This window comes from Cheilinus undulatus, linkage group 2 (genome assembly GCF_018320785.1).
Source record: "Cheilinus undulatus linkage group 2, ASM1832078v1, whole genome shotgun sequence".
Lineage (NCBI taxonomy): Eukaryota > Metazoa > Chordata > Actinopteri > Labriformes > Labridae > Cheilinus > Cheilinus undulatus.
Genome location: NC_054866.1, coordinates 34,562,880 through 34,579,292, shown reverse-complemented (window position 1 = coordinate 34,579,292; position 16,413 = coordinate 34,562,880). Strand labels below are relative to the sequence as shown.

Genomic DNA, 16,413 nt, shown 5'->3' with positions numbered 1-16,413 from the left:
TTGCAGATTTTGCTGCTGTGGTGATGATGATCTCCACTGTGGTTCCATCTATGATTAGATGTTTTATCATATGAATCTGCTGCCCCCTGTAGATTGATCACAGTACTACAAGAGACTTACTCTGATCTTTTAATTGTGCTCCAGCTCAGATATGCATGACTTCTCCTCTGATCACTTTGTGCAGGTTTAGCGAGTCCGGTGTCGTAATTGCTGTTGCAGCTGCGACTCTGCCAATATCTCAAAGCCAGGATGCCCTGCAGGAAAACAAAAAACATTGTTTACTCTAAAGAGAAGAATCCAATTAGCTGATATAAAGCGTGGCTAGGCTAAAGGATCGCCTTTGGCAGAATGTAATTAGGACAGAGTCTACTGAGGCTGCATACTATCATATCTGCATCCCTTTTATTGGCAGCTCTCTCTGAATTTTCTCCTCCCCTGTTGTGGAGGATTTAGGTTGTCTTTAACCAATATCCAAATCTTGAACTGTTTTTATCTGCCAGTCTGCAGCCAAACTCGCACACACACATATCCCAGATGGAGACGGTCGTGGATTAGAGAAGATTTTCCTCCATTTAATGAACAATTGAATGACATAGTTCTGAGGATAAACCTGCTCAAGAAGCACATGAATAGTCTGGAGTGAGGAGACTATGAGGGCATTATCCTACTTCATCATCTCGTATCATTCAGAATTACTGGCCTGCTGTATTCACGTGAAGAACGAGTGTGTAGTCTCATCAACGCAAAGAGAACCTGATCCTCTCTGACTGTCTCACGTACACAATGTATATATTAATCAACATGAGACGCCTGCACAGCACTTTGAAGCATTATAAAGGAGAGATTTCAGGCGTCCCACATGTAGATACAATCCCAAACAGGGCCTGTGTTGTTACATAATTGTTACAGCATGCATACGTCACTTCATTGGTTGAACGGCAGCAAAAACAATAGCTGGCAGAAATGAAATGGTTGCACTAACAGGATTTGTGAGGGAAAATTATGTATCAGGTCTATAAAAGTAAATTTCCATCTACTATACATTGTGAATCAAAAACAGAGATATGATGACAGCTGTTAGAGCGATAGTGATGATATAGATGTAAATCTTAGCCACACACAAATCCACATGGATGGCTTTGCTGCAAAGGCTGCATATAAAAATATGAAGGGGGGGGGTGCATTTTTGCATTCATCTATCACAATACACATCACAGGGTGTGACATCTTTTCATGTGGCGGGAATAAAACCTGTTTTTTACCACACAGCAGACATTTATCTCCATCATCACACTCAAGGTTGAAGCGTACATGCTGGTATACTGCTGTGCTGCAGTTTTGCAATGCATATAAACATGTAATATATCTGGTCAAGTGTAATTTCATTTTTATTAATTGATCATGAGCTGAAGAGATGACGGATGGCAAAAACTGGGACATATTTCCTGTTTTTAAAACATATACATCAACTATAAGCCAACAACAGCTAAGTCACAACAGCTTATGTCTATCCTATTCTCTCTAATATAACCTGTTAGACAGCAAAAGCTTCTAAATAGCTATGGACCTTTTTTATGTTAACACTGTATCACTAAAATAAAGGTATGAGGTATTAGGATGTAAGTGTTTTATAAAAGCAGCTAATGTTTCATCATAATGCTGGATTTATGCTTCTGTGTTGAGGCTAATAGCCAATGTCTTAGGTCGCTACAGCCCTGAACCCACCACAGAGGCCTACGCAAGTAGCCCCCATGCACCTTCACAAAAGTGTACAACATCTCAAAACAATGCAGACCCTAAGTCCTGCTCAGTCAACCCCAACTTAAACACAGTATGCTCAGTTTCACTTGTCTTGGTTTCCTATAAAACAAGCAGGAAATATAACGACCACATGGTGTGGTGCTCACAATGGTGAAGGTTGCTATAGCATAGACCTACACATAAGCATAAACAAGGCTTCAAGGTGAATCAACATAAGAGCACAGTGATCCTACAGTTTTCACTATTTATTGTTCTCTCAGTTTCAAAACCTAAAGTAGTTAATATTTGAGATTCTCAGATAGCCTATATCTATAAGATTGGCAACCTAAAACCACATTTCCACTTTATTTTCTGCTGTCCGCTTATGTTGTTAGAATAGCAAATGAGCATGTGCTCCCGTAAGCCCCCACTGGGTGGTTTGTCTTAAACTGAGTAGTGGTCCTATCTCGAGGATATTGTATGCATAATTAATACTTCATAGAATCCATGTTTTTTTTAATTTATTGATTACTTTTAATCAGGGTTGCATGATATTATAACACCAGTATCAGCAGATACTGGCTTTAAAAGTGAAGTGCAGTATTGGCAACTGATTGTCAGGACTTGTTAGCATGTTCCTGCTACAGTGTTCAGTAGGTGTCTGGTCCAAGAACCAGCATGCCACGTTTAAGTGATCTTGATATGGCCAAATAGGGCCTCTTCAACCTGGTGTTCTGCATAACCAAGTTGCAACATTATTTGAATTGATCCCAGGTACCATCTCCAAACTGACAGCCAAGTTCCAAATATAGAGAAAGGCCAATAAGAGGACATCCCAGGAAGACCGTTTCCTCACCTTGTCAGCACTCAGGAATCGTGTGTTGTCTTCTACAGATTTGCAGTCAAGGTTTGCAGGATGATATGGCCCATGATGCTCTCCCCAGACAATCCAGAACAGACTGCACGCAGCTAATCTCTGGTATGATGGGGCTGCCAGGAGCCCTGCCATGACTGCCCTTCACCGTCAGGCCTGTTTGTGCTGGTGTTGGTAACACGTGCACTGGAACCTGAACATGTGGAGGACCGTTATGTTCAGCCTTGGGTCCAGATTCTGCCAGTTTGATCATAGCGCGTGGAGAAGATGCAAAGAACACAACACTGATTGCTGCACTGATAGAGTAACATCTTTTGGTGGAGGCAGTGTGATGGTGTGGGGCGGCATCTCCCTCACTGGAAAAACAAGGCTTGTCATCATTGGAGACAATTTCAATGCAGAGAGATATCGAGATGAGATTCTGCAACCAGTGGCAATCTCATATCTCCACAGTCTGGGACCGAACTCTATCCTCCAAGGTAACTATGCTTGCCCCCACAGAGCAGGGTTTATCAGAGACTACCCCCAGGATTTGGGAGTGGAGACGATGGAATGGCCTGCCAGCAGTCCTGATCTCAACCCCTCAGAACACTTTTGGATCAGCTTGGGTGTGCTGTTCATGCCAGAGTGATAAACACAACCACATTGGCTGACTTGCAACAAATGCAGATTGAAGAGTGGGATGCCATCCCACAGCAGTGTGTGACCAGGTTGGTGACCAGCATGAGGAGGAGGTGCCAGGCTGTTGTGGCTGTGTATGGTTCTTCACAAGCTACAGAGACTCCTGTTTGTTAAAGGAATAAATTATTAAATTGCCAATATGTCTTGTTTTATCAGACTTAAGTCATCCAATCCATCAAACACTACAAGTCAACAACAAGAGCTGATAGCAGAATAAGCTGTTTGGCAGTTTGACAAATTTTTCATGGGCGCAGCCCACAAACTCAGCTCTGCTGCTCATCCCACAAATGCATGTTCCTTACAAATGTGGCATCATGTAAAAGGGAAATAAACAGGCTTTCTAACAGCCTCTGTACTTTAAGTATTATGGGATGTCAAAAATAATGAATAGTGTATTTCTTAAAGTGCATGGCATGAAAAAGTTTCCAAGTATCTAACATTCTGACAAAATTACTCTGACCTTAACCATTGAATAGGAGATTTTAACAATCACACAGCAGATACAGAGTCTCACATTTTCATAAAGTTGGACTGACGCACTCTTTTGTACACTATTCAATGGTAAAATTAAAAATGGCGCTTAATCTCCAAAGCATATTTAAGGCTTTTATTATCTATTTAGGGTTTGAAATGTCAGTTAAAATGAATAGATAAATGTATCCTGTCTTGGTGTTATAATAGGAGCTGCTGTGATTTAAGTCTGACCGTGATGTCCTAAATCCATCAATTAGCAAATCATATTTGCATCTTTTGTCTTTTGTCTGCAAACATGTATTCCCTGCTCCAGTGTAGGATCAGCTTTGCCCAAATTTGATTGAAATCTCTGTCCTTGTTTTGCCATTTGGTACACAGCTGTCCCATGCTTGAACTAAAAGGGCAATGACATCATCAGACAACAGAAAGAAATCATCTCTCTCATATTGTAGTTGCTGTGGTTTCTCCTTGTGTATTTCTGGTCCACTGTGAACCCACATCACAACACCATCTGGTGTCTGAGTGCAGTTTTGTTAAAAGAGAGACTCATATGACTGAACTTTAAAGGAAGCTCTGAAGTGTATCATTCAGTTTAAGCACCACTGATATGATTTTCCAGTTAAATCAAGGTGTTTACTGTCTTGAGATGCTCCTTTTTAAAAATTTGCTCCATTAAATGTGTCACTATGCATCTTTTTGCAAACGTCGACTGCCTGATTTCCATCTCCTCCATGCTCATCAGAGTTTGCATGATATGAATGATTAAATGTAAAGCAAAGCGATCTGCTAATCGTCATTTAGAGAGAGCATGCTGTCTGTGTTGATGATGATGATGATGATAGTGGCAGTGACAGCAGCGTTGCTGGGTGAAGTAACCATGTGTGTCAGATCATATCCATGTCCAGCTGAGCTCGTTTGGCTCACGTGAGGTGAGAGGATTGCATCCTGGATTGTTTGAGGATTACTCGGCCGGACTTACCAGATCCAGAGATTCAGAAATTAAGGGACAGGAACAACACAGCGGATGGGGGCATGTGGTCCCGTGAGAAATAGTGTGTCAGCAGCAAAAGTATAAAACGTGAAAACAAGCCTCTCTCTCTCTCTCTCTCTCTCTCTCTCTCTCTCTCTCTCTCTCTCTCTCTCTCTCATTCTTTCTGCCTTTTGCTTAAAATCTCCATCCCTCACACACAGACGCACGCTTTTCTCCTCTAGGTCAGTTTACCCCCTGCAGCTCAGCCCCCCCACCAGCTATCACCTAATTCTCCTACTTCTACACACGCTGCAAAAGAAGGAAGGCGTGCCGTGCTGAACAGATGTGGAGATTTTAGCTGCTGGTCCATGGATCACAGTAACGCTCATTCTGTGTGTTCTCCGTCCCTCCGTTGGGGCATATGAGGAATACTTTTGCCAGTGTTGCTGCAAGGATCTAGCAGCAGGAATACCTTTTTCTTTGCATGAGTGTTTTTTAAACCAGTAGTCAAACTGGAGACCCAGGTGGAAAACGAGTGCTTGGATCGGCTGATCAAGCTCCAGCTGTCTGGTTCAGGTGACTGGGCACCCTGTGAGTTTGACCTCCTCCTTTCATCTACCTTTTCTTTTCTTTTATGCATATGTTGTTGCTTTTTTAGAAAGTTGCTTTGCTTTTTCTTGATATCTCTGAGCAAGACTTGGTCTTTACATACTACAGGAGCAACAAAGTCCTTAAAGTCTGCATGATTAAGGTTCTTATTTCTCTGTAATCCATGCACCTTAATCTCTCTCACTAAGTCTGTCTTTGCCTTTTGATTCAATAGATCAGCTTTGGTTTATTTTTGAATTTTCTGTTCTTTAAAGCTTTACCACTGAACTCATCTACTCTTGAACTCATAATACTTTAAAACCCAAAGTCATATTGGGTTAAATCATTTGTCATGGGCTTGCTTATGCAAATAGAAACCTGCAAAGTATGAAAAAAGATGAAATGTAGTCTTTTTTCTCTCACTATAAATCATCCTAGAATAAGATGTAGAGTTGTCAAAATGCCAGAATTTGAACTTCAGGAACTACTTTGTGAAACTCAAATGAAATTGACTCCTGTTTGTATACCAGCAAAACAATAACAGAGTGTTTGAAAGCAGTGGTTCTCAGCTGGTTGAGTGTCATCACCACCTCCTTGTGAGAAATTATGACCTAAATTTCAAAGAATTTCAACATGAATGTATTTAATGAAGAATGCTGCAGTTTGGACCTAAGATGGAATACAATCTGATTTAAATAAAGAACGGGAAAAAATAAATATACCTGAAAAAGCATTTAGTTACAGTAGGGCATACATACACTTTTTTTTTTTTTTTTTTTTTTTAAAGATTGATGGAACTCTACAAATTCTTCAGCAGTGGCTTACTTTTCTTGGGAAAACTAGCTTTTATATTCCAAGAAAAGGAGATAAATCAGGTCAAATCTTGTGTAAATGACTGAAATTCTCTCCCCAATTCTGCACACTTCCAAAAGTTGACATCTGTGGATAAATAATTGACAAAAAATGAAAAAAAAAAGAAAAAGCCCCCAACATCCCCAGCTTCACAAACATTCTGTCTTCTCCCTTTATAGATGATGTCATTAAAGTATCGATTCACTTCTGTACATCATAAAGTTTTGTAGCATCCTTTGATTCCAGGCGCACATTCATGACCCACTGGAAATAGCTCTGCGACCCACCTTTGGGTCCGGACCCACCAGTTGAGAGCCACTGTTTAAAAGGAATTAATTTCACCTTAAAATAGCTGCCGATATTTTTCTCTTTCTGTTTTCACACACCATTAACATTGTGTCATCAATCAAGGACACAATAGTTAACAGTTAAAATGGTCAAAATATGATATTGAGTTTATCCAACATTGGACCTGGATGCATGAAAAAACAAAGTCAATAAATCTACAAAAAACTACAGAAATCATGAAAGACTACTATTACATGCATTCAAAAACACAGTAAGCTCACAGTATGTGTCAAGATATTGATTTCAAGACCAATTTTTATAATGATTTTTTATTTTACAATTTTCAACATTTTAAAAAGAAGTTAGATTAAAATCCATTCTGACTGAATATGATTCATTATTTTAATTTTCTGATAAAAAGAAAACAAAATATCACTTTTACCTGTTTTGTTATAATTTGAGTAATACATTTTAATTTTGAGGATGTTTGGGTGCTACTCATGCTACTGGGACAGTTGTGGAGCAGAGGTCAAAAGCTGGGGATTCGATGGAGTCACATATCCTCCCTCTAGCCACTCAACCCCAAATTGCTCCCACTGCTGAGTCAGTGGTGTGTTAATGCGTATAAATGGGATTAGCTAATACTTGTGGACACTTTAAACTCTATCTCTGCTTCTTAAATCTGTGATTAACCCTTTCCCTGCTGCTCTGTGCTGTTGTTTCAGGTGACACCCACAAGGTGGAGATCCCCCGAGGAGAGATGGAGGTGGTGAAGGGCCAGATGGTGGTCTTACACGCCTGGTACAGTCCCAACTCAGACATCTCTAAAAACACTGTGGTCTGGCATTTCACAGGAAATGAATCCAAGCAGGTGAGAGGGTTGAAATCAGAAATGATGGGTTTGACCGTGTTCTGACCTCTAGCGTATATACAATTGAGAGCGTAAAGGGATTAAAGTAAAGTACTTTATGTCTGCTGATCCTTACACTGTACTGCTGTAGTGAAAGTGGTAGATATCGGAGTTCAATGAATGAATGAGCTGCTGCTGTGATGAAGGGTTAATAGCTTCCTGTTTTTCTAGAAAATATATTCAAAACTTTTCTGGATCCAGCTTCATATATGTGGAGATTTTTTGCTTTTTTCTGTTTTACATTATTTCAAATATTACATTTTAATATCGTTTGGATGACATAGAGCATTTAGATCCACTACCATGGGACTGAGCTGATATTTTTACCAATTTTGACAATTTAAAAGCTGAATTTATGAGAAAATTAACAGAAAACTCTTTTGAAGTTACCTTTTAATAACTGTATGGATTTAAAATTATCTGGGAAATCTTATTGGTAAACCAGATAAACGTCATACATATGCAGCCTCCATGACCTCTGAACATATGCAAGATTAAGTGAGCATTTTTTGTATTGCATGACATGTACCATTCCTAGAGATTCATCTATTCACATCTAAAGTAAAAAAAGATGATCTGCAGAGATTAGGATTATTTCCAACACCACTGCTGATGTCTCATTCACAGCAGAAGGAAGCCATTAATGAAATTTCATCTCTCCTTTTCCTGCACCTCTTATATGTAGCATGCATGATAGTGTACATATGCAGTGCATGTGTGTGTTAGAGTGTGTAGGATCTTTGCATGATTAATATAATCTAAACTGTCCTGTGCCTGTGAGCTTATCTCAAAGAGAAAATAAGCCTAAATTTAACATCCACCATCTGTACATGCCAGGATTATCTTTATGAAGGACGCTGATTTCTGGTATATGGTTAATCTAAACATTCAAGGCTGCATCCACACCACAGCCTTCATGCTCAGTTCAGATGTGTTTGCTCATATCACATTTTTTGTCTGTTCTCATCATTCTTTCAAATGTGGCCTGTATCAGACTCCTGACTTTATGACTCCACATATAAAGTCATACTTTATACAAGATTTGCATTAACATGGATTAACATCCATTTTTGTGGTGGTAAATGCTATGTGTATTGTATATATCTTAAATCCCTATTAAAGACTGAGGATGCAAGTTATTCGATTTTTGCTGGTATCCAATATATCAGTATTTCCAAACTCATTCACCTTTTTTTTCACTTTTTTTATTGTTAAGAACATAAAGTGTCTCCTCTGCAAAGAATGGAGAGAGTAACCAGGGACAGTCTGGTAGGTTTTTTTACATTTGGGTTTTCATCAAAAATGTTCAGGGCTCAAGGTGGGCCCTCTTTAGTGTTCCTCTCTAGGCAACCACCTACTATACCTGACGATGCAGTCGTGCATTTTGTTGATATTGAAGGTTGATATATGCTGCTGATATGTATGGACAATTTCAGCTGTAAATATTGGCAGAAATGTTCATATCTGCTGTTTAGAGGTGGATAAAGTACAATACTGTCATACTCAAGTACAAGTACAGTTACTTTGGATAAAATTGATGTAAGTAAAAGTAAAAGAATAAGTCTATAAATCATCTTAAGTAAAAGTAAAAAGTAGGCCATTCAAAGTTAAGTTTAAGTACATAAGTAAGGATACCAAAAGGAGCTTGTACAGTAAAATATGATGCTTAAGTTTGCTCTAACTTTAAGTGAAATGCAACAGCTGTTTTGCAATCAAATGTGCAGTCATTCTCTTGCAATGTACTACTGACTGTCCTGTGTTGTCTAGGGCAAACTACTGAGAAGTTTCATGTTGCTGGCAGAAAGCTTGGACCTCCTCATTTTGGCTTTTAGGATTTTTGTTTTTTACTCAATACTTGATGCTTTTTATAATGCAGTGAAGTACAATACTACCCCCTACCAGTACTTGAAAAAGTACTCAAAAAAGAACAAGTACAGAAAAAAGCTTTTTGAGTAAATGTAATTAGTTACTTTGCATCCCTGCAGTTGATACTGATATTTAACATTCCAGCTATTATCTGACAATACCAATATCATGCTTATAACATTGTGCATTCCTATTAAAGACTGAACCATCAACTGAAGTAATCTAAGATCATCAACAAGCTTTGTTCACCCAACGAAAAACATGCCTCGTTCATAGTGGCAAGAATTCCAGCACTTTTCAGAGTTTTGGATCGCACAGCTTATCTCAGTAATAAGACTATATATAGGGGCTCTTCATTTGGTGCCATTTATTTTTTTGTTTTTTTTTTTAACAAAAAAAAAGGGGTTTTAAAAAAAGAAAGACAGTAAAGAAAGAAGCAGGCTCCCGAACTAGAGCCAGCTCCAGTTATTCTCATAAAAGAGCCAGCCCCTAAGAAGTGGTGCGCTCAGCTCACATACAACTCTTCACTTGGTACCATTTGGCATTTTATTTCTTTGAAACAACAAAAAAGGGGGTTCAAAAAGAAAGAAAGTAAAGAAAGAAGCAAGCTCTCTAATGGGAGCCAGCTCCAGTTATTCTTATAAAAGAGCGAGCTCTCAGAAGTAGTGTGTTTAGCTCCCAAACAGCTCTTCATCAGGTACCATTTGGCATTTTATGTGTAGAACAACAAAAAGGGGTTAAAAAAAAAAAGAAAGAAAGTAAAGAAAGAAGCAGGCTCCCCATTAAGGTTTATGCCACAGCTGCCCTAAATTAACAGCATTGGTAATTACCAAAATCATTTTTTATGTTTCTGCAATGGTTAATACACCAATATGTAGAAGCTCTTCAACCAAATGATATTTTTAATGTTAAAATATTTTTTTTATTGTTATCCGTGAATTTTCAAATGACTGATTCACAAAAAATAGTAAAGCACATTAATATTTCTTGATTAATATGTCAAATTATAGTTATTTACTTGCATTCCTGAACAGAAAAATGAGTTTTAGTGGTTGAATATTATGCTTGATTAATTTCTGACTTCTCAGAGAAGCCCAGTAAGCCGGCTCAAATTTGAGTATAAAAAGGTGAATTCAGTTTGAAATCCCTCATTCCTGTTCAAAATGGTAAAACGTGGAGAGCTCACTGAAAATGAAAGAGTTTGCATTAAAGCACTTCATGATGCTGGATGGTCTCTGAGACAAATATGACAGGTTGTCTAATAAATTTGTTAAGCACCTTATATCAGTGTTTCCATTAAAAATGAATGTTTATGATGACATTGGAGGACATAGTCAATTAATAGTGTGGACGCATCTATTATTTGCAGTCAACTTAGTATCTGAAAGGGCAAAAATAATGTTTAATGGCAAGTTTAAGTCCAAATCTGATTTAAAAAGATAAGATTTCAAGCGACTGTTTGAATTGCCCCTGAAATAATCCAATTAGAGTCACATAGGCTCCTTTTACACTGCAGGCCAAAGTGACCTGAATTGCATTGTTCAGCTCTCTATCAGACATGGATGTTATTGCCAATTCTTCACAGATTGCTACCAGTATTTTTGACATTATAGCCTTATCCAACAAAAAAGGGAGATAAGTTTATAGCCATGAGAGACAGAAATTTGTCTTCCATTAGTTGTTTTGTTGTTTCTCTTGTCCCTCTCCTTTTCCTGTTTTTCTCCCAAACCTTTTCAACCACACCACATCTTTGTCAGATGGCTATCAACACGAGTCTGCTCAAGATTCCTAACCCTTAAAGTTAATTTCTTTCTCACTACTGAAATGGGAATGAATACTTCTAGTGCTGAGCTCATCACTGTGCTGAGCACAGTCTAGACCTACACTCTTTGTAAACTGTCCTGAGATAACTTTGGTTATGAATTGGCACTATACAAACAAAGATTGATTGATTGATTGATTGATTGATTGATTGATTGATTGATTGGATTGGATTTTTTTAAACCAAGATCTGTTTTCTCATGACAGAATGGCACAAGTCACATTTAAATTTAAATTTAAAATAAAGTTTTTTCAGATCAGAATGGCATGACGTATTCATTGATTCGTTGATCCATTAAAGCGAATGAGGAGTCTGATACAGCAAATACAGCAACAATTCAGAACTGAGTTTCCAGAATTGCCGATGATATGGATCCAGCATCAGTGTGCCCACCGGCAGCAAAATACATTGAAAATATAGAGCTTTATTTCCATAACTGGATGGCTTTTCAACAAAAAAAAGATTCAAAATAGTTGGGCTAAACACACATTACTGATAAATGCTTTGATAAGAGTTTACTTCTGTTTAACACAGAGTGCTTTCTTCTTTCAGGTGATAAACTTCAGCTCAGGTGAGGTCGGGTACAGCCAGAATGAGTTCACCAAAAGAGTGGGCTTCAGTATGGCCATGCCCTCGGCCAACATCTCCATCTACATCAACAACACCCAGGAGTCGGACACTGGACGCTACTTCTGCAGTGTCATCGTTCCTAAAGGTCTTAGCATTTCAGGAGAGATGAGCCTTAATGTCAAAGGTAATGCATCACAGCATCGAAGCGATTTCAAAGGTTAGGTTAAATCAGACGAGCCAACCACGATGCTCACATGTTCCCTCGGATTGGATTTGAATAAAAAAAAAAACAGCCTAAGTAAATGCTACAAACTCTTTGAAGGATTTTTCGACCAGAATTCTAAAATCATATGTGAGTGATGGCTAAGATGAAATAAAACTCATCTGCTGTCGAGGGAATCAGTGAGCTCTGGGGTCATAATGTCACCAATGAAGCAGCAGATGGAAACAGAGAGGGCGGGGCGGGCAGGGGGCGTCAAAACATTTTCTAACTTGTATGATCTTGGCTTTGTTAGCAGTGGATTAAAGGAGAATGCATAAGGTCAGAGGGTCACTGATCCCATCTTCTTATCCTACATGTGTTGACTAACACACTGCCTGTGTGTCTGTCTGTCTGTAGTCCCTCCGTCTCCACCAGTATGCACTATGACAGGGAGTCCAGTGGTGGAGGGCAACGTGACTCTGAGCTGTCAGTCCGCTTATGGAAAACCAGTCCCCCAGTACAAGTGGACCAAGGCTGCACCAGTGTCCGAGGTCTTTTTCTCCCCCATGCAGAGTGAGTGCTTTTGATTACATAATACTGAAACTGTCGGTTAATCCATGTTACAGGGGAAAAATAAACATATTTTCTCACTTTTTCCAAGGGGTACTATCTATATTTATTGACAGCTTTGCTTTTATTTGCTTCTGGTTTGATTTACTTTCAGGTTAACTAAATAACAGATGTTTGTGATGATTCCAGCCTTCAAAAATGTAATTCATCATTTTATTACTGTAATCCTAATGTTCTTTTTTCTTTTAGATGCAGAATGCTGCAGTGTTATACGTTAGCAATATGATAAAGTAAATTTGAATAAAAATATCCCTACATGCAAGAATAGGACTTTCAAAGTGCTCTGAAACCTGGCTTAACCTAACAACTTCATGGTGGTATTTTCTACTTATGCTACCAATGGTTTCACTTAAAGTCAAACTACTATTGTTATTGTAAAGGTATGTACTTAGGATGTGCGCAGTTGGCTCACTAAATGATGACTTGTCAGTTTATAAAGGCTTTTTGCCTTTTCTTGATAGGATAGCTGAACAACAACAGAACATATATGGAGAGAGTGAGGGGAACACATGCACCAAAAAAGCATCAGGATCAGGAATCAATCCTTGAGCCATTGTGTCAAGAACTGTAACCTCTGTATGTCAGCACCTGCTCTACTAGCTGAGCTAAATCAGCACCCAAAGTGATGTCACTTTTACAGGTCAACACCACGCAGGTTAAACTAATTATGAACATTTTTAATGATACAGACTTGTGATGCTGATCTGTTGTAATGTCTGAGCTGTAAAGAGCCAACTGTCGTTCTGGTTAATGGCTCCAATTCCCTTCTAACCTGTAAGAGAATCAAAGGCTGATGGTGCCAGCACTGTTAAAGTCCCTGTAAAGTGATTAAAAAAAATCTTTTTAGGTTTGTTGTATGACAGGCCACTGTATTATGAAATACCAGGCCAAATTTCAGCAATGAAAAACATCTCTAAGTTTATAGAATTAAACTTCAAAAACATGGTATAAGAGGCAGTAAAATCTGCTCTATGATGGTGGGGCATGTCAGTTAAATGAGCCAAAGCCACGCCCACTCATGAGAAATACAATCCTCTCAAATAAAAAAATAACTTCCCATCAGAGCACAGCTGCCCTGCTCTGTGCCAGAACAGAGAGACACAAGTTTGGGGTTAAATGTATTGTTTTCTGGTACAAATCTTTCTATTATGATACTTTAAATGACCCTTAGGCCACCGTGGTTGAAAGATTTGGGAAATTTACCTCACAATGAACAAAAACACAGTATGTAGCTGGCTGTTAACTTTCAATGAAGACAGTGATATTGGCTAATGTCTGACTGCACTGAGATGAATTGCTCAGTAATTTTGTATCATTGTAGCATTAGAGGGGCAGAGCAAAGAACAACTTATAGAACCATGTAAAAAACACTGAGATCTATTTGTTTTAGACAACTTTTACTCTAAATTTGCATTTGATTGCCATTTGAAATTATTTGCACAGCAACATCCCTAGTATGCTCAAAGGCATGCGAGTCAGTCTGCTTTAGTAGTAATATTCACTCTGCTCCAGCATTTAATTACCTACTGTGTAGTGAGATATTTACACATTAGTTTGAGGCACTCATCCAGTTTCTGTTGGCTTTTATTAATAGCTAGTTTATTTTCATATCAGTCAGAGTTAATCCACTGTAGTGTCACTCAAAAAGCAGGAATTGAGTGTGATATTTACCAGCCAGACATCTAGCTGTAGTCTCTCTTGCCGCCCTGTTCCTCTTGTTCATTTCCATTTTTCAGTTAGCTTCAGGTTTCAGGCACTTTTTGAGCAGACAGTTTTCACTTTGTGGAATTATCCTACCTTGTAGGTGTAGTTTTCCTTCAGACTCAGGAAGTTAAGCTCACAAACTTCCTGAAACTTCCTGAAAATCAGCCAATCATGAGAGAGAGGTTTTTGTGAAGGGTGGCCTTAAAGAGACAGGAGCCAAACCAGCCTGTTTAGTGAAAGGGTGAACTCAAAGGTACATGAAAAGTTAGTTTAAGGCAGATAAATAAAAAAGTAATTTAAATGTTAGGGGAATCATAAAGAGCTACTCCATTGAAGATGAAAATATCAAAATTCAGAGCTGATAATGGTTTAAATAGTCAAACATAAAAGCTTGATGCAGCATTTTAACACTCAGAAATCTGTAAGCGCCCCCCAAAATTGACTTCTTTTGCCTTAAATCATTTCTTCTTTCCTGCTCCAAAACAGCAGACATATCAAGCTGTGCTATGAAGACATGATTTAGATATTTGCTGTTATCATGGATGCACCATAGCTGACAGTAACATTAAGTGTGTTTTGAGAGCCAAAGAAATACAGATTATAGGCAATTCATCATTTGTGGGACAAGACAGCAGGAGGGACATAGAGCTGCACTGCTGCTGATGTTAGCTCAGCTTGTTTGTAGGTGCTGTGCTTGTTTTAAGGTCAGTGTTATCAACATGACTGTCTTATGAAGTGATTTTACTGGGTGCTGTATTATCCACTGAGTCTTCTCCTCCTTAAAACAAATAGACTAAGTAATTAAACACTTAATGAAGTAGCTGCAATAGACTATTCAACTGAACGTCAGTGCTTATCCAGTTATGTCTTGCAGGCTCAGTGGGAAGACATGTAAATAAGTCTGATTCAGTTCAGTTTGGAACAGTATGCTGTTATTTGTGTTTCCACGGTCAAAAGTTGGGAAAAATACCAAGCTAACTGATCTGTACCATACTATTCTCTTGGCAGCCTTCTGCTGGGGTACCTGTCTGAACCTAAAGAGTGGAGCTACTCTCACTGCAGTCTGTTGATTGGTCAAAAGCATCTTCACTCCCCATGCATGTTTTGTATTAAGCTAAGCAACTTCTCTACCTTATTTTATCATAAAACTGCATTTAAAAGAAACAGTGATGGAATATTAAACAGATTAACATTGTGAGATACTGCACTGAAATAACAACTGAATTACAGATAACAAGTTTTTCTCCATTTTTGTTGTTATTTAATAGCAACATAAATGCCAAAATGGTACCAAATAAAGAGTCATTTTGGAGGTGAGAGACCATCCTTAATTACTGAATTGAGTCAGATGATCTAAATCTCAAAAAAAGAGGCTATGTCCATTCAAGGCTGGGTGGACAATGGCTCTGGAAACACAAAGTTTACTGTACTAAACCGTGACCCAGGCCGGACCCTTTGAGGGAAATGCACCAATTAACTGCTGCTTTTTAACCGGTAGTGTCACAGCCAACTAAGTAATCACAATTCTTAAAGAAAAAAAAATCAGTTCAGGAGATCTCCAGCTTTCAGTAGCCACGTTTTACTGAGACTGAACTGAGCTATCTTTATCTTTGCTTCTGCTGCTATGATAACTTCAAGCATACAAAGGTTAAATTTGCTTGATGCATTAATCTAAAGGTTGCATTAAAGAAATAACAAGGACACATGAAAACAAAACTGCCAGCATCAGTAGATGATGCCAGTGATAAGTGTGAGAAAATATGTTTTTTTTATCCTGATTATATTATAGCATCATAACAGTTTATTATAACCATATGGACTACTTGCAGTGTACAGTGTCTGTAAAAAATACTCACCCCTTGAATGTTTTACCTTATTATTGATTTTGTAAATCAATCATGGTCAAGATAATTTGGCTTTTTGACAAGAAAAAAAGTCTTTAATGAAAAACAGATTTCTGCAAAGTGCCAATAAAATAAAAATATGTAATGTTCTTTGAACATGACTGACCTAATTCAACAGAGGTCCAGCCAATTGGTGCTATTAGTCTCACAATTCAGGGAATTAAGATCACCTGAGTGCAATGAATGTGTCTCAATTGATTGTAGTATAAAGACACCTGTGTCTGGAAGGTCCAGTTATTGGTTAATCAGTATTCCTGGCTACCTTTATACCATGAAGACAAAAGAACACTCCAGTAAACTCAGAGAAAGGATACTTGACAAGTATAAGTCAAGGGATG

At 38.4% G+C, this 16,413-nt stretch overlaps 1 protein-coding gene across 1 annotated transcript in view; it reads left to right on the top strand.

Moving 5' to 3' along the window:
• esamb (endothelial cell adhesion molecule b) overlaps nt 1-16,413 on the top strand; it is an 89,856-nt gene that overhangs the window by 61,155 nt on the left and 12,288 nt on the right. The window contains exons 2-4 of the mRNA XM_041809652.1: nt 7,193-7,338; nt 11,618-11,819; nt 12,255-12,410. Of these exons, the coding sequence (XP_041665586.1) occupies nt 7,193-7,338; nt 11,618-11,819; nt 12,255-12,410 (504 nt within the window). The remainder of the gene's footprint in view (nt 1-7,192; nt 7,339-11,617; nt 11,820-12,254; nt 12,411-16,413) is intronic.